This window comes from Macadamia integrifolia, chromosome 13, assembly GCF_013358625.1.
Source record: "Macadamia integrifolia cultivar HAES 741 chromosome 13, SCU_Mint_v3, whole genome shotgun sequence".
NCBI classification, from domain to species: Eukaryota; Viridiplantae; Streptophyta; class Magnoliopsida; order Proteales; family Proteaceae; genus Macadamia; species Macadamia integrifolia.
The window spans coordinates 25,297,386-25,324,236 of record NC_056569.1 but is presented as its reverse complement, the minus strand read 5'-3'; the positions used below and the strand labels follow the sequence as shown (position 1 = coordinate 25,324,236).

Here is a 26,851-nt window from a genome sequence, read left to right as displayed (position 1 = left end):
TGAAGTCTGCTACAACTTTCAGGTTAAATTCTTTATCTCAAAAGCCAACCAGCCTATCTTACCAGAGCTGCCAGAACAGAAAAACCACTAGCTGTAACTTCCTCTCCTGAAGAAGCAGGGGAACTAATGGACTCTCAACATTGCGTACAATTCCTTGGTCACAAAATTTCCTAAATCAGTAGGGTCGCATCTTTTTTCTTTTGGTCTAGAAATTTCGGTTATTCTCATTCAAAAAGCAGCAGCAGCCACACACAGTGAGGAGCATCACTAATCATAAAACTTGAGAGATTATTTTTTAAAATTTAAATGCTCTTACAAACTCCAAGAATTCCTCGGAAATGGGAATCAAACACCCATCAAACAGAAAACATGTAATGAGTAAAGTGTAATAAGTTACTCTTTCATGCAACTTGATCATTGCCGACAGCAATAAGAGAACTTGCTTGAGGACCGAATGAACAAGAGGAACCCTACAAAATTTTAAATTTCCTGATATGGATTTATTCCATCTCAACAGAATCAAGATATACCAAAATATCATCACTCTGAATCATCTAGTCCAGAACTTGACAATTGGTATGCTTTTATATGTCCAGCAGCAGCCTGCGTGGATCCTCAACGACATCCTTGATACGGCGTAAGAAGTAAACAGCCTCCCTTCCATCAATCAGCCTATGATCATATGTCAGTGCAATGTACATCATTGGACGAGGAACAATATTTCCATCCACAACCATAGGGCGGTTCACTATTGAATGCATTCCCAGAATAGCCGACTGCCAAAAATATTCAACTTGTGAGATTTCATTTAGATCATCAATGGAATTACAATGAAACATGAGGGAACACAGTTAGAATTAAGTCACTTGTATGAAACCATGCATAAATGGCCCCGCCTATGCAAGTGCTGAACATGATATCAGTAAAGAAAGAAATCCACCAACTGTACTTTGAGCCAAAGTTAGGATGGGGATATTTACCTGTGGAGGATTGATGATGGGAGTACTTAACAGGCTACCATATACACCACCGTTCGATATTGTAAATGTGCCCCCAGCCATCTCGTCAATCGATATGGTGCCAGAAGCAGCCTTCTTTGCAAGAGTGTTAATTTCTTTCTCTACCTCAGCAAAGTTCATTTTTTCTGCATTGCGGAGAACTGGAACAACAAGGCCCTAGATGAAACACGTGCAATTTGGTGTAAGTTACTTGATGTTAGGCTAAGTTTCCCTAACGTTATATTACACCCATAGTGAGATAAGCAAAACTTCTCGACAAGGTAAAGAATGAAGAAATTTGATCAAGCCAATCAGGCTCAAAAAATGTGCCCACTGAAGGATAGAACCCACAAAAACTGTCGATGAGATAATTAATCCCCCAACCTAAAAAAAATTAAAAAATAACGACATGTAACTGTTATATCATGTTTGCAGAAATTAACATATGCCTACCAAAAAGAGAAAAAGGTTCCTCTCAATATAGAACCTCTGTTCCATAAGATGTAAGAACTAAGAAGCACACAAAAAGGCCGATAAGCTTCAATGTCCTTGGCTAATTAGAAAGCAAGTTCTTAAAACTCTAGGATCAAAATGGGCATGTCAGCCATCCTGTCGACAATGCCAATCCACCCAACCTGACTGGTACAACCGTTAACCTCTGTAATCTAGCCAGAATAGGGTCAGATCAACCAACCCGTCTTAGGATTGGTGGTGTCCAATCTGCTCTCCAGTACCCATAATATAAAACCATGCAACAATGCTTACAAGTGGAACCTACCAGGACACAATCCCTCTGTTGAAATATGTACTTACAGGATGCCGCAGGGGCATTACTGCCCCCCCCCGCCCCCCAAAAAAAACCGAATCTAATTAGTAAGACTCGGCTAGAGGGGGGGCATACTTGTATTTTCTCTTCTCCTCTCTTTATTATAAATAAAGGCTTGACTGATCTCATTGATCACTCGAGCATTCAACCCTAATATTGCTGTTAACACCCTCAATACCAAGAACTTGGCCTAGTCTCACAGTAACTAGATTAGAGTGGAAAGCCCAAGCCACTTACTAGGTGGACTATATTGCCTTCTACAAATTAATGGTCCTTGAAACAATGGCTTGGATTCCTTTCACCTATTGTTGGTTTTTGGGTTTTCCCTTTTCTATATACCATATGGAATCATTAAACATTTAAAACAGAAATAGCCTTTTCATTGGGCAGAGCAACCAAGGATTTAACATCCATGAGATATAGCACTTTCTCACAGGCGTCAAACCAAACCCTAGTAAGTTTGGCCAGGTGGAGGCATTTAGGTTATCTTTGAATCATGCCAAGTAGATCCCCGACAAAGGCTATCTACCTACTTCAGAGGCTCTATGGAAAGTTATAGAGGCACAAGAAGGATCTCCACATGGTCTTTATTGACATAGAAAAAGCATATAATAGAGTTCCTAGAGATCTAATCCAGCATGTCATAGTAAAGAGGTAGGTGTTGAGTAAATGTGTGGATATAATTCAGGACATAAATAAGGGTGTGGTGATTAGTGTGAGATTTGTGGAAGGTCAAGGCAAAGAATTCCCTACTACGATTAGGTTACATCAAGGACCAGCTTTAAGCCCTTATTTGTTTGCGTTTATCATGAATGAGTTAACCGAGAGCATTCTAGATGAGGTCCCTTGGTATATGCTCTTCGCCGATAACATCAATTATTACCTTATTGGATGAAACTAAAACACGGATTAATGCTAATTTGGAACTGTTAGAAGTATGGCGTGAGAAAGAGGAGTCGTGTCCAGTTGTCTAGCGCAAGCCACGACTCCCCTTAAGAGTGTTTTAGTCTAACTATAATTGATTAGTAGATTAGAATTAGGAATTAGATTTGTTTCCTATTTTATTGCTTTCTATTCCTATTAGGAGCATGTAATTGCTAGTCTATATAATTAATTGAGTAGAGCAGCCCAATCTCATCGATTGGGACTCCCATTACCCAAATCACAACTCTCTATTGTTTACATGGTATCAGAGTTTGATCACTAAACTAGTAAAGTCGATCTCCGCTATCATCGGATAACTAGTAATGGCCCCTTCTTCTCTAGCTTGGCTGTTACTGGTTCTTCCAAAGAGCTCCACGATTTTCTAGAGGGGATGGTTTCATCCCCTAGCTTGTTGATTTTTTGAATGAAAGTTTGATTGATTGATATCAATCATATGGTGTCAAGAGTCTACTTAGCATTGTTGTGAGTGATTGCTGGTTGGGTTTTCTTGTTTGACGATTGAAGAACTCTATTTGAAGAAATCGGTTGTAGCTATCAGGGTTTTGGCTCTTTGTCAAAATCGATTTTGGCCATATCTATTCAGTGTGATCTTATTTTGGAAAATCCTTTGGGGTTTTATTCAGCATCATATTAAGGACATTCAATCCAAATTTCAGCATCATTGGAGCATTGTACACCCAACTACAGGTATTCTACTATTTTGCCCAAGTTGGGGTTTTGAAATCTGAGTCAATTCTCTCTGGTTGTTGATTTTATTGAATTTTTGTATGGAGATTTGGTTTGTTCCCTTGTTTTGATTGGTCAATTACATAAGATCAGTCAGTTGTGTGACCTAAATCCCCTATGAGGTTAGATCGATTTTTTGGCATTTCTGTGTTTTTATGTGAATCTCTGTGCATCAATGGCTGACACTGAAGGAAAGAATGTTGTTACTGAGGTGATATCCTCATCATCACATAGGATTACAGAAAAGAAGCTTGCTGGGGTTGGCTGCCAATTTTCAGCAATGGAAGAAAATTGTGCAACTGGTTTTGACTTGTCGAGATCAACAGGGTCATTTAACAAAGGTGAAGCTTGCTAATGACACTACGTGGGATACAGTTGATGCACATATTTTGGGACAGCTATTGAACTCGATGGATAATTCCATAGTTGATGTTGTTACTCATATCGATACTATGAAGGAGCTAGGGGACTGCTTAAATGTTCTGTACTCTGGACAGAACAACCTCCCTTGCATCCAAGAGCTGTCCCAGGAATTTTATCGGACTGATCGGAAGGGTCAACCTCTAACTCAATGCTTTGCTGATTTCAAGAGGATGTACGAGGAGCTGAATTCTTTACTTCCTATTAGTAGTGATGTGAAGAAGATGCAAAACCAGCTGAAACAGCTCTAGTTATGGGCTTTTTGGGAGGTCTTGGAACAGAATAAGACTCTACTCGTTCTCAGATTCTTGGGGTGACAAGGTGGCATCTCTTGCCAATACCTTTTCCCGAGTCCTAAGGGTATCTCGAGAGGTCTCATGATTCTACACCAATGGAAAACTCCACACTTGCAGCACAAATTAATAATCGTGCAGCTCCATGTGGTACAAGCAATGGTGGCAATAAAGGACAATCTAATGAAAACTCTTCAGATAGTTCAAGGGCAATACGCATATATGTGGTAAACCATGACACATCCAACGTTTCTGTTGGAAACTTCATGGAAAACCTCCTCAGAAGCAGTATGCTAATTCAGCTACAGTTGATGAACATTTTCAGCCTGGACAATCTTCGTGTAAGATGGTCAAGATGACCGATGAATTTGCATTGTACAATCAGTTTCAGACTCAAGTACCTCAACCTTCCATTGTTACTCTTGTTCAAACAAGTAATGCCATTTCATGTCTTTCATCTTCTTCTCATCCCTGGATAATTGATTAAGACTATCGAATCACATGTCTAGTATTTCAGGTATATTTTCTTCTTTCCAAGAATCCTCTGCTAATGTCACATTGGCCAATGGTTCAATTTTTGAGGTCACCGGCATTGGCACTATTTGTCTTAATTCCTCCTTATCGTTATCAAATGTTCATTATATGCCGCAATTACCATTTAACCTTCTGCCTATAAGTAAGTTCACACAGGCTTCCAATTGTTCTATAACCTTTTATTCTGACTCATATGTTTTTCAGGACCTTGCAATGAAGAAGATGCTTGGTAGAGGTCGCAGAGTTGGGGAACTGTATATTTTTTAAGACAATTCTCCTTCCATAGCCCGTTCGGGTACTCTGACTCTTCACCAGGTTCACTGCCGGTTGGGCCATCAGTCTTTACAAAGTTTACAGAAGCTTGATCCCAATTTTAATTCTCTTTCTAGTTTAGAATGTGAGTCGTGTCAGTTTGGAAAACTACATCGTGTCAATTATTCTCCTCGGGTCAATAAATAGTCTGTGTCCCTTTTTGCTTTGGTTCACTCGGATGTATGGGGTCCGTGTCCTGTAACATCCAAGTTAGGTTTCAAGTATTTCGTTACCTTTGTTGATGACTATTCCAGGATGACCTGAATTTATTTAATGAAATATCATTCTGATTTATTTGCTATATTTTGTGCTTTTGTTGCTGAAATTCGAAATCATTTTAATGTGCCTATCAAAATTCTACGAAGTGACAATGCAAAAGAGTATTTTTTTGGTCCGTTTTCTCAATTTATGGGTGGTAGTGGTATGATACATCATTCTTTTTGTTTAGACACTCAACAAAATGGAGTGGTTGAAAGAAAGAACCGTCATTTGATGGAGGTTGCTCGGTCACTTATGTTTGAAATGAATGTAAACAAATATTTTTGGGCCAATGTTGTTCTCACTGCTTGTTATCTTATTAATCACATGCTTTCCTCTGTTTTATGTGGTGGTATTCTTCATTCTTTACTATTTCCTTCTGAACCACTTTTTGTTCTTCCACCTCGAGTATTTGGTTGTGTGTGCTTTATTTGTGATCATCATCCAGGTTATCAAAGTGGATCCTCGAGCTCTTAAATGTCTCTTTTTGGATTACTCATATACCCAAAAGGGATACCCGTGTTATTCTCCTATTCTGAAAAAAATATTGTTACTGCTGATGTGTCCTTCGAGTCCACACCCTATCCAAATGAGTCATTTGTTTTGTCTGAGTTGGATGATGATCTTCTACTTTACGTTATCCATCATTTTACTCCATAGGTTGCCACAGAAAAGAGTTGCCGCCACCACCACCACCACCACCTCTTCCACCGGTTGCTCCATAGGTTTATACTCGTGTTCAGGAAGCATCAACACCCCTTCTCTACGGCACCTACCTCATCTTCGGCTATGGATCCTACTCCAGTTATTCCTCTCGTTGATTTAGATCTTTCTATTACACAACATAAGGGTGTTAGGAGTTGTACCCAACATCCTATTGTTTATTTTGTGTCTTATTCTGGCCTGCCATCTTCTTTTCGTTCCTGTCTTTCCACTATTTCTTGTCAACCTGTTCCTAAGAATCTTGCGGAGGCATTATCTAGTCCTGGATGGCTAGAGGACAGCAATGGAAGACAAGTTACTTGCTTTGGAAGAAAACCAAACTTGGGATCTTGTGCCATTGCCTCCTAGCAAGAGGGCTATTAGTTGTCGTAGGGTTCATGTGGTTAAGGTTAACATTGATGGGTCTCTTGCTTGTTTGAAGGCTCGGTTGGTCATGAAGGGGTATGCCCGGATTTATGGTGTTGACTATCTGGATACCTTTTCCCCTGTTGCCAAGTTGGCATTTGTTCGTGTTTTGATTTCACTTGCGGCTTTGTCTCATTGGCCATTATTTCAGTTTGATGTGAAGAATGCATTTCTTCTTGGTGATTTGCATGAGGTGTCAATGGAGCAACCTTCAGGGTAAGTGTGAAAGGTGTGCAAGCTTAACAAGTCCTTGTATGGGTTGAAACAGTCTCCTTGGGCATGGTTTGGTAGGTTCACTGATGTGGTTTGTGCATTTGGGCTGTCAAGGTGTGACAATGATCATTCCGTGTTCTATCGGAAGTTTGACGTAAGGAGGATATTTTTTATTGTATATATTGACGACATTGTCATTACCGGAGATGATGTTGAAGGAATTCAAACTTAGAAAGCACATTTACAGCAACACTTTCAAACTAAGGATCTAGGAAGGTTGAAGTACTTCCTAGGGATTGAAATTGCTCAGTCAAGGAAGGGAAATTCTGTCTCAAAGAAAGTATGTTTTGGATTTACTTTCAAAAGCTGGTATGTTAGGGACCAATCCCTTTGACACTCCAATGGATCCAAATGTAAAACTTATGTTTGAAGGAGGTGATGCGTTAGAAGATCCTAAGAAATACAGGAGGTTTGGTGGGAAAGCTGAATTATTTGACTATGACTTGACCTGACATTGCCTTCCCTGTCAATGTTGTGAGTCAGTTTCTTTCGTCTCCACGAACTTCACATGATATCTCAAGAAAGCTCCAAGACATGGTCTGTTGTACTCTAATCATGAACATAATCGTATTGAAGGTTTTTGTAATGCTGATTGGATTGGTTCTCCTATTGATAGGATGTCCAATATAGGATACTGTACTTTTATTGGTGGGAATCTTGCGTCTTGAAAGAGCAAGAAACAAGTTGTGTCGAGGTCTAGCGTTGAGTCTGAATATCGTGCCATGGCTAATGTTACTAGTGAGTTGATGTGGGTAAAGCAACTTTTGACGGAACTTGGGTTTGAGTGTACTTCTATGCAGTTGTGGTGTGATAACCAAGCTGCAATCCATATTGCATCAAATCCAGTGTTTCATGAGAGGACAAAACATAATGAAGTGGATTCATTTTGTTCGAGAAAAATTATAGCAAGGAGTGATTTTTACAAGTCATATTCACACTGGAGAACAACTTGTAGATGTTTTCACTAAGTCTTTGGGAAGTGGTAGAGTGTACTATATTTGTAACAAGCTGGGCATGATTAACATCTATGCTCCAAGTTGAGGGGGAGTATTAGAAGTATGGCGTGAGAAAGAGGAGTCATGGCCAGCTGTCTAACGCAAGCCATGACTCCCCTTAGGAGTGTTCTAGTCTAATTATAATTGGTTAGTAGATTAGAATTAGGAGTTAGATTTGTTTCCTATTTTATTGCTTTCTATTCCTACTACGAGTATGTAATTGCTAGTCTATATAATGAATTGAGCAGGGCAGCCCAATCTCATCAACTGGGACTCCCATTACCCAAATCGCAACTCTTTCTATTGTTTACAGGAACTATGGAGATCAACCTTGGAAACAAGAGGTTTTAAGATCAATAGATTGAAGACAAAATATATAATGTGTAATTTTACCCTCTACGACAAATAATGAAGTGGTGACAATTGAAGAGAGAGAGAGAGAGAGAGAGAGAGAGAGAGAGAGAGATTCCAAAAAAGTGACTATTTTAGATGTCTAAGGTCAACCATAAAAAATGTGACATAAATGATGATGTTGCACAGAAAATCAAAGTGGGTGGATGAAGTGGAGAGGTACATCTGGACTTTTGTATGACAAATGTATCCCTTTAAATCTTAAAGGAAAATTCTATAGGATTGTTGTGAAACCAGCCATGATGTATATGCAATTAAGTGTCATATAGATAAGCTCTGTGTGGCTGAGATGAGAATGTTAAGATGCATGTGCGGCAAAAAAAGGAAGGGCAGAGTAAGGAATGGGTGTATTAGAGATGATTTGGGAGTTGCCCCAATCAACGACAAGCTTCGTGAATGTCGTTTGAGGTGGTATGACCATGTTCAAAGGAGGCCTGGGGACGCCCCAGTGAGGAGTGATTTGATTAAGATTGAAGGAGCTAAAAGCATTAGGGGCAGGCCTAAAATGATCATAGGTGAAGTGGTGAGGAATGACATGCATAGTCCGTATGACCTTGGATGAGCTATTTGGAGGGCAAGGATCCATACAGCTGACCAATTTAGCTGACTTTTTCCTGGCTTGTTGGGTGGTGCCTCTTCCTCTTACTCTCTTATATTTTCTCCCTTTCTTCTTTCTTCTCTCATCTTTTCATCCCTTCCTTCCCCATATCTGTTCCCCCTACCCTTTTTTTAAACGTGGATCCATTTAGCCAACCCCATTAAGTTGGTATAAGGCTGAGTTTGTTGTTGTTTTGTATGAACCATTTACCATCTTCTGATTTTTTTTTATGGAATTTGTTGAACCCCCTTTTTCATTAGCTTTTCACACGTGAGTTTTGCTACAATAGTTGTTTTGGCCAAAAAGTGACAAAATTGAAATGGGGAAGGGCAAAAAAATTTGTTCATTACACAATGTATTGGAACAACACAGAAAGGATAACTAGAAATTTTTCTCCTATTCTTTTTGAGAAAAATAACAGGATTTTGCAAAAGAGAGATACCCAAAGAAATAAGAGGTGAGAGACCATAAGTCTTACAAGAAAGTAGAAGGCGGGTTCCTGATAGACCATATTAAAGTCCATAGAAAAATTATAGTAAATATCACAAAAAATTCAAAATCACACATCTAACAAGCCCACCATGGAAACTAACAACTATACAATGATTATTTCAAAAACCCCAAATAGATTTTGTTTCTCAAAATCGACATTACTAAGAGCTGGATTAGACTGACACTTCGCTTTTATATGCTTTCGAGTTTTCACTAATTTCTATTCAGAAATACAACTTTCCCTTTCAAATAGCATTCTGTTTCCAAATAAGATTGGCCATTAGTATCGCTAATGGTATACCTGTCTTTAATAGAACAAATACCTAAGATGAATTTCCATTAGGAAACTTGGAATGGACCCATAATTCTGTAAGAAAAAAAGCTAATGAGTGAATACTCGAGTTCCTCAAGTGCTTTGGATAAGTATCTATCTGAAGTTTCTGTCCTCACTCATCTAAAAAGAACATAGATTGGTGACGAAATGAATGTATATTCTTTTTTTTTTTTGGGGGGGGGGGGGGGGGGGTTGGGCAAAAGGTTTGGCCGTTATGTTTTAGCAGGTGAAGATGGCTGAAACCTAAGTTTATGGCATGAATCCCCAGAGACTGAGCCAAATAAGAAGATGGAATCATGTTCCTCCAGCGCAACTTTCCACTTCTCTTTTACAGGCTTTTCTTCTTCTTTTTTTTTTTTTTTTGGGGGGGGGGGGTGTGGGGGTGGCGGTTGGAGATGGGGTGTGGGCTAGTCCTGTACATGATGGTATTATAAATGCAGTATAAAACTAAACACTTAATTAAATGGCTTCTCTCCTATTTTTACTTAAAAGTGGCACTGACAAACCTTAGGAGTACCAACAGCAATACTGATATCAACATAATCCCTGTATATGATGTCGTCACCATCAATAACTGCATTAACTATTGGCTGATTCTGAAGCCCACTAATAGCAGCCTGGAAGAAAATGAGAATCATGTCAGAATCAAACAATATGTGTGTTCCTCTGTATTCTGTCTGTGGTATGCAAACTTCATCATGTATGATATATTACATACTTTCACAAATCCTGACATAAATCCCAACTTCACTCCATGCTTTTCCACAAAGGCATCTTTATAATCAGAACGGAGCTTCATCAAGTTGGTCCTGCATCATACAGCAAATAAAAAAAGGGACACAAGTGATAGATCAGTGAAACGTTATTACCTTACAACCAATATAGAATAACTAGGTGCCATACACACCATTAACCAAAATCATTGCGATCACTGTCAAAACATGTATTTGACTTTGGCTACAATTTACACAGACAAATTAAGCACCCATTAAAGCCTATTGGTCTAAAAAACAACAGCAAGCTGAGGAAAGGGAGACACGATTGGTCCACATGGTAGGTGTATAAAGAGAACTTCAACTCAAACTTACATATCAACTTCATTGAATGTGGACAGCATTGCGAATGTGTTCTGAGAATCTTTCAAACGAGTTGCAACACGCTTTCTAAGCCTTGTCATAGGAACCTGTGATCATTATGAGTTGCAAAACTATTATGAAGGCAGCATAAACAGGATTTCCCTTTCCTTGGGAGGGATAAAGTTCAATATGAAATTTCACAAAGAATGTTTCTTAGTACATAAGAAAGGCATGAGACTTACTCGTCTTTCCCTTTCCTTGGGAGGAAGCTGAGGTTCTGTAGCTGAGGCTTTGGGTGGTGGTGGGGAAGGTGCTTTAGGTTTCTCCTTCACAGGAGCAGTTTCTGCTTTAGGCTTTTGCTTGTCCGCCCTGTCCTTTTCTGCAGGAGAAGGTGGCTGAGGAGCCTCTTTTTCCGGTTTCTCCTTCTCAGATGGAGCAGCCTGTGCGACACCTTCACCAGACTTTGAAATAACCGCAATCTTGGTTCCTGGTTCCACAGTATCTCCTTCTTTGGCTACAAACTACCAACAATTCAATATAGACACAAACACCACTACTTTTAGAATCTTATTTGAGATCCAAAGGACGCAGGGAAATGTTAATTAACTAGCAATACACATTCAGTTAAGTTAAATTATACCTTCTGAATAACTCCCGATTCAGGACTGGAAACATCAATTGTCACCTAATTGTGAACACATGGGCATTCAGTCACAGCAAAAACCATGATCAATATTTCAGCATACATACCTGTGTGTGTATGAAGATTCACAACAAGTACCTTATCAGTTTCTACTTGAGCAATTGGCTCATCAACTTGTACAGAATCACCAGGGTCTGCACCCATAATAGGTTCCCAAGAAAAAGAAAGAATTAAAGAAAGGTTCCAAAACAATTAAGGAAAAAAAAAAACCAATGTTTTTTTGCATGTATACAAACTCAATCTAAGAAATGCATTAAAAAAAAAAAAAAAACATACTCTTTAAGAATTTCGCCAGTGTGCCATCAGTAATAGATTCACCCATGAAAGGGACAACAGCATCAACCAAGTTACCTAAAGCACACCAAAGGAGCATTTACAGTTAAGCTACTTTGAGAAAAAGGGAATATTCCCAATAAAATCTTCAAGGGTGGGTACATGAAACACATACCATCGTCTGAAGAGAATGACCTGCTCCACACTCGTAAAGGAGAATCTGTCTGAATGAGTGCAAAAGTTTCCCTGCATATTCCCAGGGAAAAATTTAAGCATAAAGTCCATGGAGGCAACACACCAAGGAACATAACAAGTGCATGTAATAATTTTTTGTTTCTCTCGTTGCTTTTTCACTTTTCCCTTCAGACCCCACCTTTTTTTTTAATTTTAATTGGACACATACAGGAGACTTTTGAATCCACAAATATATATTAAGTGTTGGAGTTAGCAACACAAGGATCTCAATATATATATATATATATATATAAAGAGGAAACTGCTGACCTTAAATGCTTTGAACTAACTGCACCACCTGCAATGACATAAAATTATAGGAATTATTTTATAAGAATGTAAACACAAATAAATGTACCTTATCTGTCACTCCTAATAAGCAAGTAGTCCTATAACTAGTTAATAAAATTACCTAGCAAAATAGGGTGACTAAATTTCTGCACATGCTTAGATCCTCTTCCAATAAGAAAGGCCTGTACATATACTTGTAAAACAGAAGGAGTAAGAAGCTTCTCAAATAAAGGCAGAAAATCAATTAGAGTTCATAAGAATAAGGGTTTGCTAGATATAACAGGGAAGAGTGGATGGTTGAATAAAGAAGATCACCCCAGGTTAGTAATCAATCAGATCAAACCACAGGGGGAGGAGAAAAAAGAAAAATGTTCACAGTATCCTAATCGAGCAAGTGATTGGAATTACTAAATGTTTTTAACAGAAGCCTAATTACTAGTACAAGGGAAATTTTGGTATGTGGCCCATAGAATTCCCAAATCCTAATTGTCTAGGCCTCTGGGTTGCATCAAGACCAACAGATTAAGTCCATCCGAAATTCTAATGCCGCAACCCATACCAAGTTTTTGGTATTTGCTAAAGCTTGTGGTGCAATGGTTAAGTTGCACTATTGTAACTTGTTGGTCACAAGTTCAAAACTTGGAAACAACCTCTCCAACAAAACAGGGTGGTAAGGCTATGTACATTTGCCCCTCCCGGACCCTGCAGTAGCAGGAGCCTCGTGCACTGGGTCACTCTTTTTTTTCTGCTAAAGCTTGCCTGCACCTCTATCACATAATAGTTCTTTGTTTCCATACCAAGTTTTTGGTATTTGCTAAAAGCTTGTAGTGCTATGATTACGTTGCACTATTGCAACTTGTTAACTTGGAAACAGCCTCTCCAGCAAAGCGGCCGGCGGGGGGGGGGGGGGGGAGGGTAAGGCTACTTACATTTGCCCCTCATAGACCCTGCAATAGCAGGAGCCTCGTGCACTGGGTTGCTCTTTTTTTCTGCTAAAGCTTGCCTGCACATCTATCCCATAATAGTTCTTTGTTCCCTTCAATCCCACCACCGACACCAACCAAAAAATAAAAATGAAAACCAATGCTTGAAGTAAAGTTGCACTAGCACCTAGAGGAAACTGAACAGCCTTTGACATAAAGAATTTTCATTAGGTTCTGGCCAAAAATTCAATTTGGTATGCCTGCCAACACTACCAGTTCCGAGCCATCTAAAATTTTAAATTTTCAAATAGATAAGAGAATTGGAGTCGCATGAAAACAACCAACAAGCAATACAGCATATTAACCTTTCGTGAATTCAGCTATTGATGAATGCCGGTGGGAAAGAAAGCACTAGTCGAGAGAGATAGAGAGAGATGGGGGGAAAATACCTCTTTGCCGGCCGTCGAATAACTTCTCTCTGTAGACACTGCGGGTCGAATCCTCTGCACTGCCTGCTCAAAAATCTGAGAAAAAGCACACGATAAGCTCGAGAGAAAAAAAAATAAAAATCATAACTTTATTGAAATTCAACCACATGAAGCACGGACACAAATTAACACAAACAAACAATAAATAGCAGAAGTTTAAACTCTACCGAAGCAGATGATCCTCCGGAAGTGACTCTGCGCCTTATAATCCCCAACATCTCTACCTTGTTCCCTCGAGACTGACCTATTAATTAAAAACATGCATGAACATTCTGAAATTCAAAAGCCACATCTGATTCACAGGCAGAAAGGTTTAAAAATTAACAAAAGAAATCGATCATCCTTAGGGTTTCGATCTAACAATTATCCCATATTTCTAATCAAAGAATTATCATTCTACTTTGAAGCTTTCGATTCTGCAACTGGGTCAAACAATAGGAAAGTAATGGAAAAGGACTAATGGAGACTGAACGATTCAGGGAAAACGAAGATTTCAGAGAAAAATACTGGGAATGAAAGACGAGATGTATCATGGAAATCAAAACCTAGATAGAAGACCGAGCAGATCCGTGATGAGCCTCTGTCCCTGGTAGAAGACGAGCGAGAAGCTTCTTCCAAAAAGTTAAGTCGAGATGGTATTCAATGCCCTGCGGAAGAAAACAAACGCAGCCGACCAAATGTGAGTGCCTGATTTGTACGGTTCAGTCGGCTCTTGTCTTAGCAGGCCCTGTCTCTTGGTCTCGATCTCGAGTCCTCCCAACCGCATTTTCCCTGCTCGGGTCTCATCCTCATTCCTCACTCCCTGCACACAACCCCAGCCCTGAGCCGCCTCTTTGACGCCTGCACCTAGGTGCCTATGGCCTATGGGCCCTAATGAACCCAAGACAGAAAAAAAAAAAAAAGAAAGAGAAAATTAAATAATTTATAACATAACAATCTCTATTTATTTAATTATTTATTTTTATTAACAATGTGTCCGAATCAACTTACGCTCACTTATGATCTCTGGCAAACCCACGGGTAGGTACAAAATAAATAAGAAAAACACACACACATACTCTCACAATGCATACACAAGGTATAACAACCTCAAATATATTATTATTATTATTATTAACAACTAAATTCTCTAGTCTTATAATATTACCATGACAATAAAAATAATTATAATAAAAAGATTTGTAGCCTTATTATATTACAACAACAACAATAACAAATAATAATAATAATATTCACAAAAAAAAAATCTTTAATTTTATCATATTACAACAACAACAACAAAAAACCTTGGACACATAGTTAGATATTTGACCCTAAGGGAGTAGCTGAGTTGGCAAACGACCTTCACCTTAAGAAACGTGTGGTTCTAAGTTCAACCCCTCTTATCTTCTTGGGGCCACTCACACGGGGGTGTTTAATATTCTTCATTATTTTCAATTAAAGTTGAATGGTTTTCATTCAACCGTAGTATGACCTGGTTCATGCGATTGTGGAGTCAATATGAACCCGTAGAACTAATCACGCCGAAGGCTTAGATACCTGTCATTAGCCAAAAAAATGTTTAGATATACTATAAATATTTTTATCTTTTTATTAAATTTTGGTAGTAATAGTATTTTCAGAATAGCACTCTTGATATCCAAGGGTGGATGAGCGGCATAATAGTGTCTTGATGAAATTCAATTTTGGTAACAAATTTATTTATTGATAATTGTAATGTGATTGCTCTAAGGCTTCTAAGGCACATGGTCCATCGAGTCAAAGAGTGGAATAGTGGATTGTGGTTATACCATCTTACACGTTATCGACAACTCCTTTTTAACTAGAGAACTAACAATGCTATGAACATAAGTGAATGAACATTCAACAAAAGAGATCAAAGAGGTCTTTGTTGTTGGATTCAACTTGGATTTTGTCCAACCATCCAGAGATAGAGATCAGGTGTTGCAGAGCGGATTGGCATATTCCTCCACCACAAGCACCGCACGTGGTGTACGTTCAAATAATAGGCTCGTGTGATGGTAGTACAATCTTTGATTGCCCTAGTTCTTGTGCAATTGGTGGCGTTTTTTTCAAAAATACTCACACGTTTACGTTGCACATATAATTAGGTGATGACACCTGTCATTTTTAATCTCTATAAATGTCTCTCCAATGCAGTCTCAACGGTAATAGGTGAGACATATGTCATCATGTTACGTTACTGAAACCCTTAGGTAAAAATATGGTTGGAATCGTCTGTAATTCCAATCTTGTACAATTCTGTGAAATATCACCTTTAGGGGGTGACACGTGTATTGATACTAATACAATGGTCCAGATCTGATACAACTAATAAAACCTTAAATCAGTGAAGAGACATTTAAATCAGATCTGGACCATTGCATTGATATCAATACACGTATCACCCCCTAAATATGGTATTTTATAAAATTGTACGAGATCAGAATTGCAGACGATTTTTTTCTGTAAAAATAGCATTTGGCATGATTATTACGCTTAAATGATTTTTATGGTTTCATATTTTATGAATTATATGAATAATGGAGAAACTTCATGAAAGGAACTTTAATGATTCATATAGCAGACACATGTGGGTAGGTGATATGATCTCCTTATAGACTTCTTAAACCAAATCCTTTGTCTGTGCTAGATCCATCCCATGTGGTTTGGGGCTAGACTATTGTCCATTCCCTTGGCCAGCAAACTTCTTTCTTAGGTTTCACATGCAGCGGCACTGTTTTTTGATAAAAATAGGAACTTAATTAATAATAAGTTGAGAGGCCAAACATTTTACAAAATGGGGGAATGAGGTCCCACAAACATCAAGAAGGAAAAGTGGATACAAAAAGGGGCAGGCGGGGATGTCCAAGCATTAGAAGTTATATTGAAAGAATTTTGTGATGTGCGTGCATCTACCATCCCATTGCCTTGATGAAGAGTATGATGACAGGAGATATGGAGAAATCAATGAGACATGCGGCCACTCGTAATACACAGATTGTGCTCACTACGTTAATGATTTGTGAAGGATTCTGAATCATAGACTCAATTAAATTATCGTGGTTCCCCCTCCTTCTGGATCATTTTCTTCTACCTCTGCTTGGTCCTTCATTCGTATTCCTTCTCCTACGGTTCATTGGCACAAGGTTGTCTGGTTCAAAAACCACATTCCTCGTCATTACTTCACCCTATGGCGATGTTTGACCAATTGCATTCCCACCCAATATTTTCTCCTTCACCATCATATCCCAATCAACTCAGCTTGCTATCTCTGTCCTCATGGCAACGAAGATATCCCGCACCTCTTCTTCTCTTGCCCCTTTCTCTTCGCATATCTGGAAAGTTGTCATGTCCAAATGTTGGCGGACCAGAAGACCCATTCTTCCTTTCGATAGGGAATAGACCTGGATTGATATGACTTTCTTTGGTTCCTCCATTTGCAACACCATTGACAAGCTTGCTTTCTGTGCCACCGTTAACCACCTCTAGAGAGAGAGTAACATTCGTAGATGACCCCCTAAATCCCGTTCTGTGGATAAGATTTGGAAAGCTATCTACTTTGATGTTAAGTCCAAAACATCTTTCCTTCTATCTCGGCTAGTCAAATACACATCCAGAAACTCCCACATTATTGATGCTAAGAACTTTCAGGTGGATTTCATCCATCCCACTTGAGGTATTTTTTGCTTCTGGCTCTCATCCCTCTCCCCCTTCTCCTTTTGTTTCTTCCACTTCATCCCCACTCCCCCCTCCCCCCTCCCCTTAGTTGATGGCCATTGTTGGTGATTGCTTGTTTTGTATTTGTCTTTTATAGTTTTGCTTTTGTGTTTGGCCCTTGACCTTGCTCCTTTGTTGGCTTAGGCCTCCCCTCCTCCCTTGTATAGTCTTATCTTCTTGGCAGTGAATTATTTATTCATCAATATATATATATATCTCGTGATTCTTTTACCTAAAATTAATTTCTTATCTTCTCATTATGGGAAGAAAAATGATTCTACTGCATACTATATTTATCATTTGATTTCGATATTAGTTACTTTTCCATTACAATTTATTCCTCTTTGTTTCAATTACAACATGATGAACACTAAAAATTAATCAATTTCCGTATTCTTGATTGGGGAACATCATTTAAGTGTTTTCATTTTCCTTAAAAAAAAAAAAAAAAAAGGTGTTTTGATCAAATCTTCCTCACTATTTTATGACTGTAAGATTTCATTGTAGTCTTTAATCCTACACCGTTGTTTGATGTTGAATAACCGAATAAACCCAAACTGAAACCAAAGTTCTTTAATGGTTTGATTTTGGTTTCGCAGTTTCAAATAGAAACCGATTCAACCCAATCGAACCGGGCCGTACCGACCGTTTGACACCCTTTAGACCGGAGGGACGGTCGTGTCCGTTTTTCTGTTGTAAGGAACTCAATCTGGAACCTGGACGGGAGTCACTGGACAGTGGAGATATCGTAAAGAAGCGAAAGACGAAAGTGAGAGGTAGAAGAAGGCAGGAGGAAGGAGAAGATATGCCGTCGATGGTAATCGGTTCATCATAATCGATTCTGCGCCACAGTTTTTCCGAGCAGGTTGCGTGGAAGATCAGTCGGATGTTCACGTAACAGAGTAGAAGAGAATCACAGAATACCAAAAAAAGCTTTACCCTCTTGCTCGTCGGCTTTCTCCGTCTTGTTTTGGGGGCGAAGGCGGCTATCGATTGAGAAATCGGCAGAAGAAGAATAAGATCAAATCATGGGAGCAGTAGCCAAGAGGGGATGGCAACAGTACATGTTACAGCTTCATCATCATCCATTGAGAACTAAGGTATTTTCGCGCTCAATATCGATCCTTTTTTCTTTTCCATCAATTAAAGGAATTGTGATATTTGGGTCTGATCAGTGATAATCAATGAATTTGAATGAATTGGAATTTTGGGTAATCTGTAACGAATCTAAGTTGAAAATCGTTTTTCCCCTCTTCATTTTGGTTGGAAACTGTTTTTTTGTGATTATAGGCGATTACTGCCGGTGTGTTGGCGGGAATCAGCGATTCAATTTCTCAGAAGCTCTCCGGTATTCAGAAACTCCAGCTGAAGCGGCTTCTTCTTAAAGTGGTAACCTTTTTTTTTTCTTCTTCTTCTGGTTTCTTTTTTTAAATCGCATGCTATGAAGTGTTATTTCGATCAAATTCTGAATTCAGTATTTAAGTCACTATTCCACTATTATTGAAAAATTTCTGTGCTTTCCTTCTCCATTGTGGTAGTACAATGTCGGTTGATCAGTTCAATGTGCTCTGTATTCCAACTACAAGATGATGTGGTTTGGCTTGAATGAAAACAAGGCTGAAAATGGGTTTTAGATTTCTGGATGAGGAATTAAGTTTGAGCTCAAATAAACAATTTAGCGGAATTTTTAATCAGTTGGAGGTCTTTTAGTGTTGAATCCTTGTGAGGAAAGGGAATGGTGTCCACTGAAATTCATATTGTCCATGCGCCTTAATAAATTGTTTCTGTCACTTATCAGTAAGGTGGCTATTATTAGTTCTGTCTCCACATGTTGCTATAAAGAAACTTTCTTAGTTCTGAATAGTAATTTGGAACTTGTAGAAAGAATCTCTTGGTAAATTGAATCCCTGCGTTTTAAATTGTAAAATTTATAATTTTCAGTCTCACATGAAGATGTGCATTTGATGTTTTGACTACTGGACATGTGGGATTTCTGACTCTTGAAGAGATTGAATGTTATGTAGTAGGAAAGACATTATTATGGCAAGGGATGAACAACTCAAATGAGAGACAAGATACAAAGGAGTAGAAAAAATAAGGGTAATTTACAGCGCCACCCCCTGAAGAATGCCAATATTAGAGGGACACCCCCTCTCTTTCACCAAATTGGACTCGGACCCCTTGCCGTCAGTCTCCGTTAAGTAAAGATTTGAAAGGACATTTTTACCCTTTTAATGAAAACAAATAATAAAACATATTTTACCTGTTATTTCTCGTGTTTGCAACAGCAGCTACCATCGGCGTCCTCAACAACAGCCACCATTGGTGGTTCCAACTTCTTCTCCGGTGGAACCTCTCTCTCTTTCTCTCTCTCTCTGAACCTCAAGGCCGACTATCCCTACGATCGAATCTGGGCGACCTCAGCGACGGCTTTCCTATATGATGTCCCAATATATTTCATAACATATTACAGCTTTGTTCGGTCGCTTTCTAAACTCAAAATATTCTGATATATTTACATTCGGATCAGTGCTAGATTTTGTTTTCAATACACCTGTGAAAAAAAGTGATGTGGAAAGCGGCAGCAATGAAGGCAAGATCTCTCTCTCTCTCTCTCTCTCTGAACCTCAAGGCCGACTATCCCTACAATCGAATCTGGGCGACCTTGGCGACGGCTTTGGTCATGGCGGCCAGTAGTTGTGGGTTCTTTAAATGAGGAATAGGGTTTTAGAGGGAGATTTTCATAGGTTAAAGAGAGCTTTTCAGAGAAAGGAGATCGGGAGTTAAGAGAGTTTCAGAGGGGGAGTTCGTTGGCCAAAGAGGGTTTCAGCCCAGATTCGGCGGGAGTTAAGAGAGTTTCAGAGGGGGAGTTCGTTGAGTCAGTACTTACAACCATACGAGGCATGAAGCCATTGTGGATCGATGCGATTTCACCGCCGGTAAGTCCATTGAAGAGCCCATCCAGGTCTCCATCGCCGGTATTTGGATCGATGAGGCCAGATCTGTCGGCGGCGGATATAGAGCAGAGGCGGCGGTGGAGAAGGAGGACGTGAGGGAGAAGGTTTGGCGCCTTCACTGGTAGGGGTTTGCAGCCGCCGATCGACTACTCCGACTTTCTTCTCCAACTCAGTGACTCACGCGGCGGATATAGAGCAGAGGCGGCGGTGGCGGAAGGGATCTTCAATCGATTTTGGGAATACAACCATTAAGGGCAATTTTGGTATTTCCCTATTTTTAAGGGCAAAATGGTATTTAAGAAAAATTTGAATTGCTGATGTCAGCATTTTTAATATATTTTGTAATGATAACTGACGGCAAGGGGTCTGAGTCCAATTTGGTGAAAGAGAGGGGGTGTCCCTCTAATATTGGCATTCTTCAGGGGGTGGCGTTGTTAATTACCCAAAAAAAAAAAAATTGATGTTTTCTATCCAGTTTGATTTTTTAGTCTTCAGATTTGTTGGTCCATTCTCCACCATATGTGTATATGTATCTACACTTAAACACTAGCAACCATCGCTGCAACTCTATTATCCATTTGTGTCTCAAACCTTTCCAGCTATGTACCACTGCCTGCAGGCTACTGAGATGACTGACTAAGGTACTTAATGGAAGCCATAAGTTCCTTCTGCAAACAGTTTTTCATCCACCAAGGGAATTCTTAACTGCAAGGTTTGTTTGAGTAATAGAGAAAAAGTGAGGACCTTTTGGTACCATTCTAGTTCTTGCCGTCTTTATATTATGGGACTTTAACAATTTAGTGAACTTTCCATATATTCCTACTGTACTAACTGTTAATTGAACTTGCATTCTTAAACATAGATTAGTGTGTGGTATTCATTTTTTTTTTTATTTGAAAACTCTAAGCATTTATTGAAAACAAAGAGAAAAGGACCATCCTTGCAGGGATCAAGAAAATAAAGGATCAAGAAAATAAAAATGCCAAAAAAATAAAATTGCCTTGGAGGATATGGCCATGCAGACATATCATATTTAAAGCTCCTCGCTTAGCTGACTCATCTGCTAGACTTACTCTTTCCTCTGCATCTAATGGAATAAGGTTTTCAATGAACTCGGATAAGAAGCCACCTGCCATGACTTTCTTGATGACTTTGAGTGTGCAGTTGACTCTATCTAGTTTGGTGTTCAAAGATTTTGGATCAGGAAAGAACATCACCTAATGATGATGTTATTTGCTATTTCTTTTTTCATTTCTAGGATGGGGGGTTGGGTGGTGGGAAATATCATTATTTCTTGTATTAGTTGTTTTCTATGATGCATATGACTCTGTATTGATATTCTCTATTGGCCAGAGAAACCCCCAAGTTTAGTTTACATCATTAATTTTGTAAGAAGACTCCCTCCATAGGTCTTCCCCACCTTTAGTTTGTTGGGGCTATGCTGCCATAGAATTCCAGTATATTTTCGTCGTTTTATCTCCATAATGTCAGTTGATGCAGGTAAGATTCATGTGGTTATTTACCAGAAAATTAGAAATCTACGGCTGAACTGGGTAAGGCTAAATAATATTAATATTGTCCTAGGCCAGTTCAAGTACCAGTGCAAGCTTTTCCAGCCCTTGTGAGAAAAAAATTCTGGTTAGATATTTTTCTTCTCAGGAATGATAAAGATTGTCTTGTTTGAGTGTATTGAGATACATGATGCCAATATGCATAATTGCAAGCGATACTGCAATAGATAGAGAAATAATTCATGAAGGTAATTTCATCTAGGAGGTGGCAAGAAATAGGCACAGAAATAGTATTACTATGCATCTATGGATCTGTAGCTACATTTATTTGTTTATGTATATCCTAATTCCTTAATTTCAGCTGTTTGGATTTGCTTATGGAGGACCTTTTGGGCACTTCCTGCATAAATTGATGGATAAAATTTTCAAGGGGAAGAAGGACACGAAAACAGTTGCCAAGAAGGTGTTTCACTGTGCCCCTAAAATCTCATTGTGCTACATTTCAACAGTAAAATGAATTTTGGTTAATTGTCCATGTGCTTGGATCTTAAGTTTAAGTATCATTACGATTTAGTCAATGAAATGCTTCTGACATGGCTGGTCATATTCTTTATAGGTGTTGCTGGAACAATTGACGTCTTCCCCTTGGAACAATTTACTTTTCTTAATATACTATGGCTTGGTCGTTGAGGGTAAGCCCAATCGTGCTATTTTGCAAGAGTGATCAAATGAAAATCTGTTCCTAGAAATATTTAAAATATCAAATCCAGCTTGAAGTGGATGCTTAACAGATCCCAAATATTCAACCATAGCCAAACTTTTATGAAACAAACACCTGGATGAAGCATATGAAGAACAATAAGTTCACTAATCTTAATCTATTAAAGTAAAGCTTTGAACTGTATTAATTGATTTTGGGTTTTCTTCTGATCATTCTGCCGATAAAATTGTTTGGAAGAATATTGCTTTGGTTCCCAGCAGGAGTGAGAGACCATGTATCACTGGAAAATTTTCATGTTTAATTCTCCATGTTATGTTAAACTTAAGTAGTTTTTACACGCAGGAAGAACCTGGAATCAGGTTAGGAGTAAAATCAAGAAGGAATATCCTTCTGTGCAGTTGACAGCATGGATGGTATTTATGCCGGCTTCTTTGTCTTACAATTGCTTATTGTGATGACCTATATGGAAACATGAAGTCTGAATGAATTGAAATTCTTGAATTGATAATGTGCAGTTTTGGCCAATAGTGGGATGGGTAAACCACCAATATATTCCATTGCAGTTTCGTGTAATCTTTCACAGCTTTGTTGCATGCTGCTGGTATCAGTTCTACCTGGATTGCCTCTGAATTTTTCATTACTATTACTGTTTTCTTAGTTCCATGTTTCAAATCAAAGTGATTGGCTGATTTTCCATTGAACAGGGGAATATTTCTGAATCTACGGGCAAGATCTATAATGCCAGTGAAGGGATAGGTAAATTTTGAGAGGAAATGGACCCAAAACAAGAGTTAGTGGAAAGGTGACTGTCTACAATGACAATATTTGCCTGGCATGCTGTGATTCCTTGCATCTTTGGCAGCATTGGCTTTTTTTAAAGTGATAAAACAAACAATTAGAGATTGACTACTTCATTGTCGCTTTTATATATACTTGATGATTGTAACAAGCTTTTATATATATATACTTGATAATTTTAACCAAACATTGCCCATTGGTAGGGATATCAATTTGAAGCCTGCACCACCAGCCTGACCGAGCCCAATCGAATAAAGCCTGAACTGGCAATGTGTCGGGCTCAAGCCCAGCTTGATTGTAACTAGTCGTTCATTGTGCAAGGGCCTTACCCAAGACTGGGAGTGACTGATTATGTGCTTGACTAAGCATGAGCCCGAATATTTGAAATATTGTTCTACCCTCAAAGTCTCAAACCATAAAGACTTAAACTAATGGGACAGTCTTAGATATTCAATTTTAACTAATGGGACAGTCTTAGATATTCAATTTTTAATAGAAGGTAGCAATTTGATGCCCTTAACTTAACAGGACATTTTAAGGAGAAGGTAGCAATTCAATGCCCCTAATTTAATAGGACATTTTAAGGACTTTTTAAGGCTCAATTGAGGCTCATTTTATTGGTATACTCCAATAGAAATGGTCAGCTACGGCTGAGGGAAAATTGGATAAACCCAGTGACAGCCGACTTAGCCTGATTGGTTGACACCCTTACCCATTGGTATTAATTTTTTGTTCAAATACCCGATAATCATTAGGAAATATACCCGAATGTTATTTATTCAAGTGTTGTTGGAAAACTTATTAATAGTAGTAATATCCAATGACATGAAAATCTATTTGAAAGTGGGTCCCATAATGTTTAAATGAAATATTTTATAACATGGTAGGAAAGTCAAATGACTTTCTAACCATTTTCAAATCAAGGGTTTTTATGATGAAAAACACATAATCACAAAATCTTCTTTTTATAGTCTTCCCTTTGTCAAAAGAAAAATAAAATTAAGAGAGAGAAAGTGGCGGGCGAGATTTTTTACCTTAAAATTTAACCTATGTAGAACTGCCGCATTATATCTCTTATCACTTTCAAAATCAGTTAAAGAAACTGCGATCATATATGTATATAGAGGCATGGTTATTATTAAAAAAAATCTATTAAATAATAAAAAAAATAGTTTCGATTTTTTTTTTAAAATAATATAAATAGGGTTTGTCTGTTTGTAGCCAAGAAGATTACAAATAGACTTTGTAACCATACATTTTCCCCTGACGTGTCAGTTACTTAAAAGGGCCTAAAAACCTTAATTTGCACTAACCCTTGTCCCTTGTTCTCCACAAACCAGGGGGAACAGGATTCAGTTTCAGTCGTTCACAGAATTCCGAAGGAGACAAATGAGTGCTTCAATCTTGTGAGGCATATGAAGCTCTTGGTGCCTCTTTTAGAAGAGATCTGTGAGTTTGATGGGTCCATTCCATAAGTTGCCAAGGGGTTTTCTTAGAGTGCAAGGGGATTCTATCATCATAGATCGTCTTTGGAATTGTGTAATCATGGTTTTAAGTATTTGTATTAGATCATACTTATTGGGCAATTTCTATCAGTTTGGCAAATCTTTGATTCTAATATCTGACCGGTATTGTATTTGAATGGTACGAATCGAGGGTAAAAAATTCAAAAAATCAATTTTAAAGAAAAATAAAGATATTTCTATCCGATATGGGCAATCTGATATTGATCCTTAATGAAAGAATTGGGTATATTTCAAATAATTAAGTTTCCTGTTCAGTTGTCATTTTTTTACAATATTTGTGTTATCTATTGACAAAATCAGAAGAGCTTGCTGGCAAATTCTCCAGTGGTCTCTCCATATCTGTTGGAAGAAGACGAAGAAGCTGCAAGATCTCTGAGTTCGGACAAGCTCCTTCCCAGTTGTAGAGCCACATTCATTTCAAACAACTCTCCATTCTTTCTCTTCTCCACCTCCCTTTCCTTCAAGGTGGACCCAATAGATTCCTCAATGAGCTGAAAGAATCCAGCATTGCTCCTATACATCTCAAATACCATTCCTACTTGCCAACCATGCTCCATTGTGTTCACTATGGCTGCCAGAGCTCCCGCAGCGACTCCCAGAAAGATTGCCCATGGCGCTTGATGCTGAGAAGCTGATCCTACAAGAGCAGACCCTACCGCGGCAAGGCCCGTGAGCAGAGGCCCAGAAATGGCTAGTGCCTTTTTTACTTTTAAAAACAACTTGCTAAGCCTCAAATATTCTTCAGTGTCCTTCCTCTTCAACACCCCAACTATCTGTCTCATTTCCTCCTCCAGCTTTGCATTCCATCCGTTGCTTCCCTTCTTTTCTCTATTACCACCGCCGAGTTCGTTCTGTGGTGGTTGTTGGGGCCACCACACTGCGGGCTCTACCGTCGCGGGGAACTTCTCTAGCATTGTTCCAAGTAAAGGAAGAGGGTAGGCCCTGTCAAGGGCCAAGACCTTGTCCATGGCATCCTTCACATATCTTTTTGTGGGAGTTCCGATTGCAAGGGTTGTTTGGATTTCCCTTTGGAGCTGCTTGAACAGTCTCGCAGCGTTTCGTTGCTCTTCCGCGAGCTGGGAGGGCTGGATCTTGTTCATCACCACCAACATCCCGGTGGCTGCCGAATATAATAGGGTGGACGAGAGCTTGAGTGCTAGAAGAGGTGCTCCCGTTCCCCAGGTAGTGGCTGCCAGGCCAACCATAGTTGCAGCGGTGAGGGTGATGGCGTTAATGGAAGTTAGGAGGAGATGGTTCCAGTTACTCCGCTGCTCTCCGATGTTGGTGTGCATCTCTGCTCTGTCGGCGGCTGCTTCCATGACGGCGTAAAGCTCAGCCACCACCTTGGAATTGGACTTCAGAACATCAAAATCTCTAGTGGTGTCACTAGGTTTGGATTCTACTGTTAGGGGCCTTAGGGCTATGGTTGTGTTGTTGTATCCGCTTCTCAGGTTCAATTCCTCCACCAAGTCTCTTTCAGGGATCCTTGGGAGTGTGAGTCTACTTGGCCGGAGTTTAGGGGCCTGAAGCGTTGCTCCAATCTCTCTGCCTAGATGGGATGAAGAAGATGGAGAAGACCTTGAGAAACTTGAAGTTTGAAGTGTAACCATGTTACTAGATTCTTGTTGAGGAATTGGGTTTGGATGGGGATGATGATCTCTAGTTCCTTGCTGCATTTATAAATGGAGGCATGCCCTGAAGGGTTTGAATTGGACCAGGTTTGATCTATTATGAACGTGTTGACTTGAAGTGGGGCTCAAGGGTTGGACCTTGGCTTTGGCAAAGTTGGACCTATTCTGGCATTCGTACGTCTTCTTTCAACCGTAAGGACCGGTGAAAGAATTGAATCGGGCAAGCGGAGGACTCCGTCTTGTGTTACCGTTTGCCACTTTGCACTGCCCCTATAATGCTTGGTCACTTTCTCACCATCTGAACTCTTCCGAGGCCGTGAACTAATGGGCTACTCAGCTTTGAGAAGTCTAAAGCTGCTAATATTTCTCCTCCAACAATAGGAATTAGATATTATTTCATAAGGAGAAGCGATATACATAGAGAGGTGCTAGTGTACGTTATACTCTTGGATGGAG

General features: G+C 39.2%; 3 protein-coding genes across 4 annotated transcripts; 1 reads left to right on the top strand and 2 right to left on the bottom strand.

Annotated features, from left to right (window-relative positions):
* Positions 1–268: 268 nt before the first annotated feature.
* On the bottom strand, positions 269–14,290 carry LOC122059646 (dihydrolipoyllysine-residue succinyltransferase component of 2-oxoglutarate dehydrogenase complex 2, mitochondrial-like). 2 transcript variants are annotated; one of them, XM_042622569.1, is made up of 15 exons: positions 14,077–14,290; positions 13,699–13,770; positions 13,493–13,567; positions 12,242–12,302; positions 12,100–12,127; positions 11,771–11,841; positions 11,599–11,673; positions 11,401–11,456; positions 11,260–11,304; positions 10,862–11,140; positions 10,632–10,726; positions 10,262–10,352; positions 10,050–10,160; positions 981–1,175; positions 269–776 (listed from the first exon to the last, which is right to left on the bottom strand). In XM_042622569.1, exons 2-15 carry the CDS (start codon positions 13,747–13,749, stop codon positions 585–587), a joined length of 1,425 nt encoding a protein of 474 aa, XP_042478503.1. In that variant the 5' UTR covers positions 13,750–13,770; positions 14,077–14,290; the 3' UTR covers positions 269–584. The 2 variants fall into 2 exon arrangements, with proteins under 2 accessions (XP_042478503.1, XP_042478502.1); XM_042622568.1 differs by having other exon boundaries at positions 13,699–13,775; positions 14,077–14,289.
* Positions 14,291–17,956: 3,666 nt separating this feature from the next.
* Positions 17,957–23,425, top strand: LOC122059312 (peroxisomal membrane protein PMP22-like). The gene is made up of 7 exons (XM_042622029.1): positions 17,957–18,351; positions 18,542–18,640; positions 22,081–22,182; positions 22,336–22,411; positions 22,783–22,853; positions 22,956–23,041; positions 23,145–23,425. Exons 1-7 carry the CDS (start codon positions 18,280–18,282, stop codon positions 23,194–23,196), a joined length of 558 nt encoding a protein of 185 aa, XP_042477963.1. The 5' UTR covers positions 17,957–18,279; the 3' UTR covers positions 23,197–23,425.
* A 1,635-nt stretch (positions 23,426–25,060) lies between these two features.
* Positions 25,061–26,440, bottom strand: LOC122059125 (probable F-box protein At4g22030). Its single transcript, XM_042621815.1, has one exon. It carries the CDS (start codon positions 26,438–26,440, stop codon positions 25,061–25,063), a length of 1,380 nt encoding a protein of 459 aa, XP_042477749.1.
* Positions 26,441–26,851: the final 411 nt, after the last annotated feature.

Bases quoted from the DNA above. Each gene is read 5' to 3' on its own strand.
- LOC122059646 (XM_042622569.1), bottom strand. From the start codon at position 13,749: ATGTTGGGGATTATAAGGCGCAGAGTCACTTCCGGAGGATCATCTGCT. The intron at 12,128-12,241 runs GTAATTTTATTA...ATGTCATTGCAG, and splicing joins TAGTCACCCTATTTTGCTAG to GTGGTGCAGTTAGTTCAAAG. The intron at 1,176-10,049 runs GTTTGTCAGTGC...TGTTTCATCTAG, and splicing joins TTGCTGTTGGTACTCCTAAG to GGCCTTGTTGTTCCAGTTCT.
- LOC122059312 (XM_042622029.1), top strand. From the start codon at position 18,280: ATGGGAGCAGTAGCCAAGAGGGGATGGCAACAGTACATGTTACAGCTT. The intron at 22,183-22,335 runs GTGTTTCACTGT...TATTCTTTATAG, and splicing joins CGAAAACAGTTGCCAAGAAG to GTGTTGCTGGAACAATTGAC. The intron at 22,854-22,955 runs GTATTTATGCCG...GATAATGTGCAG, and splicing joins TGCAGTTGACAGCATGGATG to TTTTGGCCAATAGTGGGATG.
- LOC122059125 (XM_042621815.1), bottom strand. From the start codon at position 26,440: ATGCAGCAAGGAACTAGAGATCATCATCCCCATCCAAACCCAATTCCT.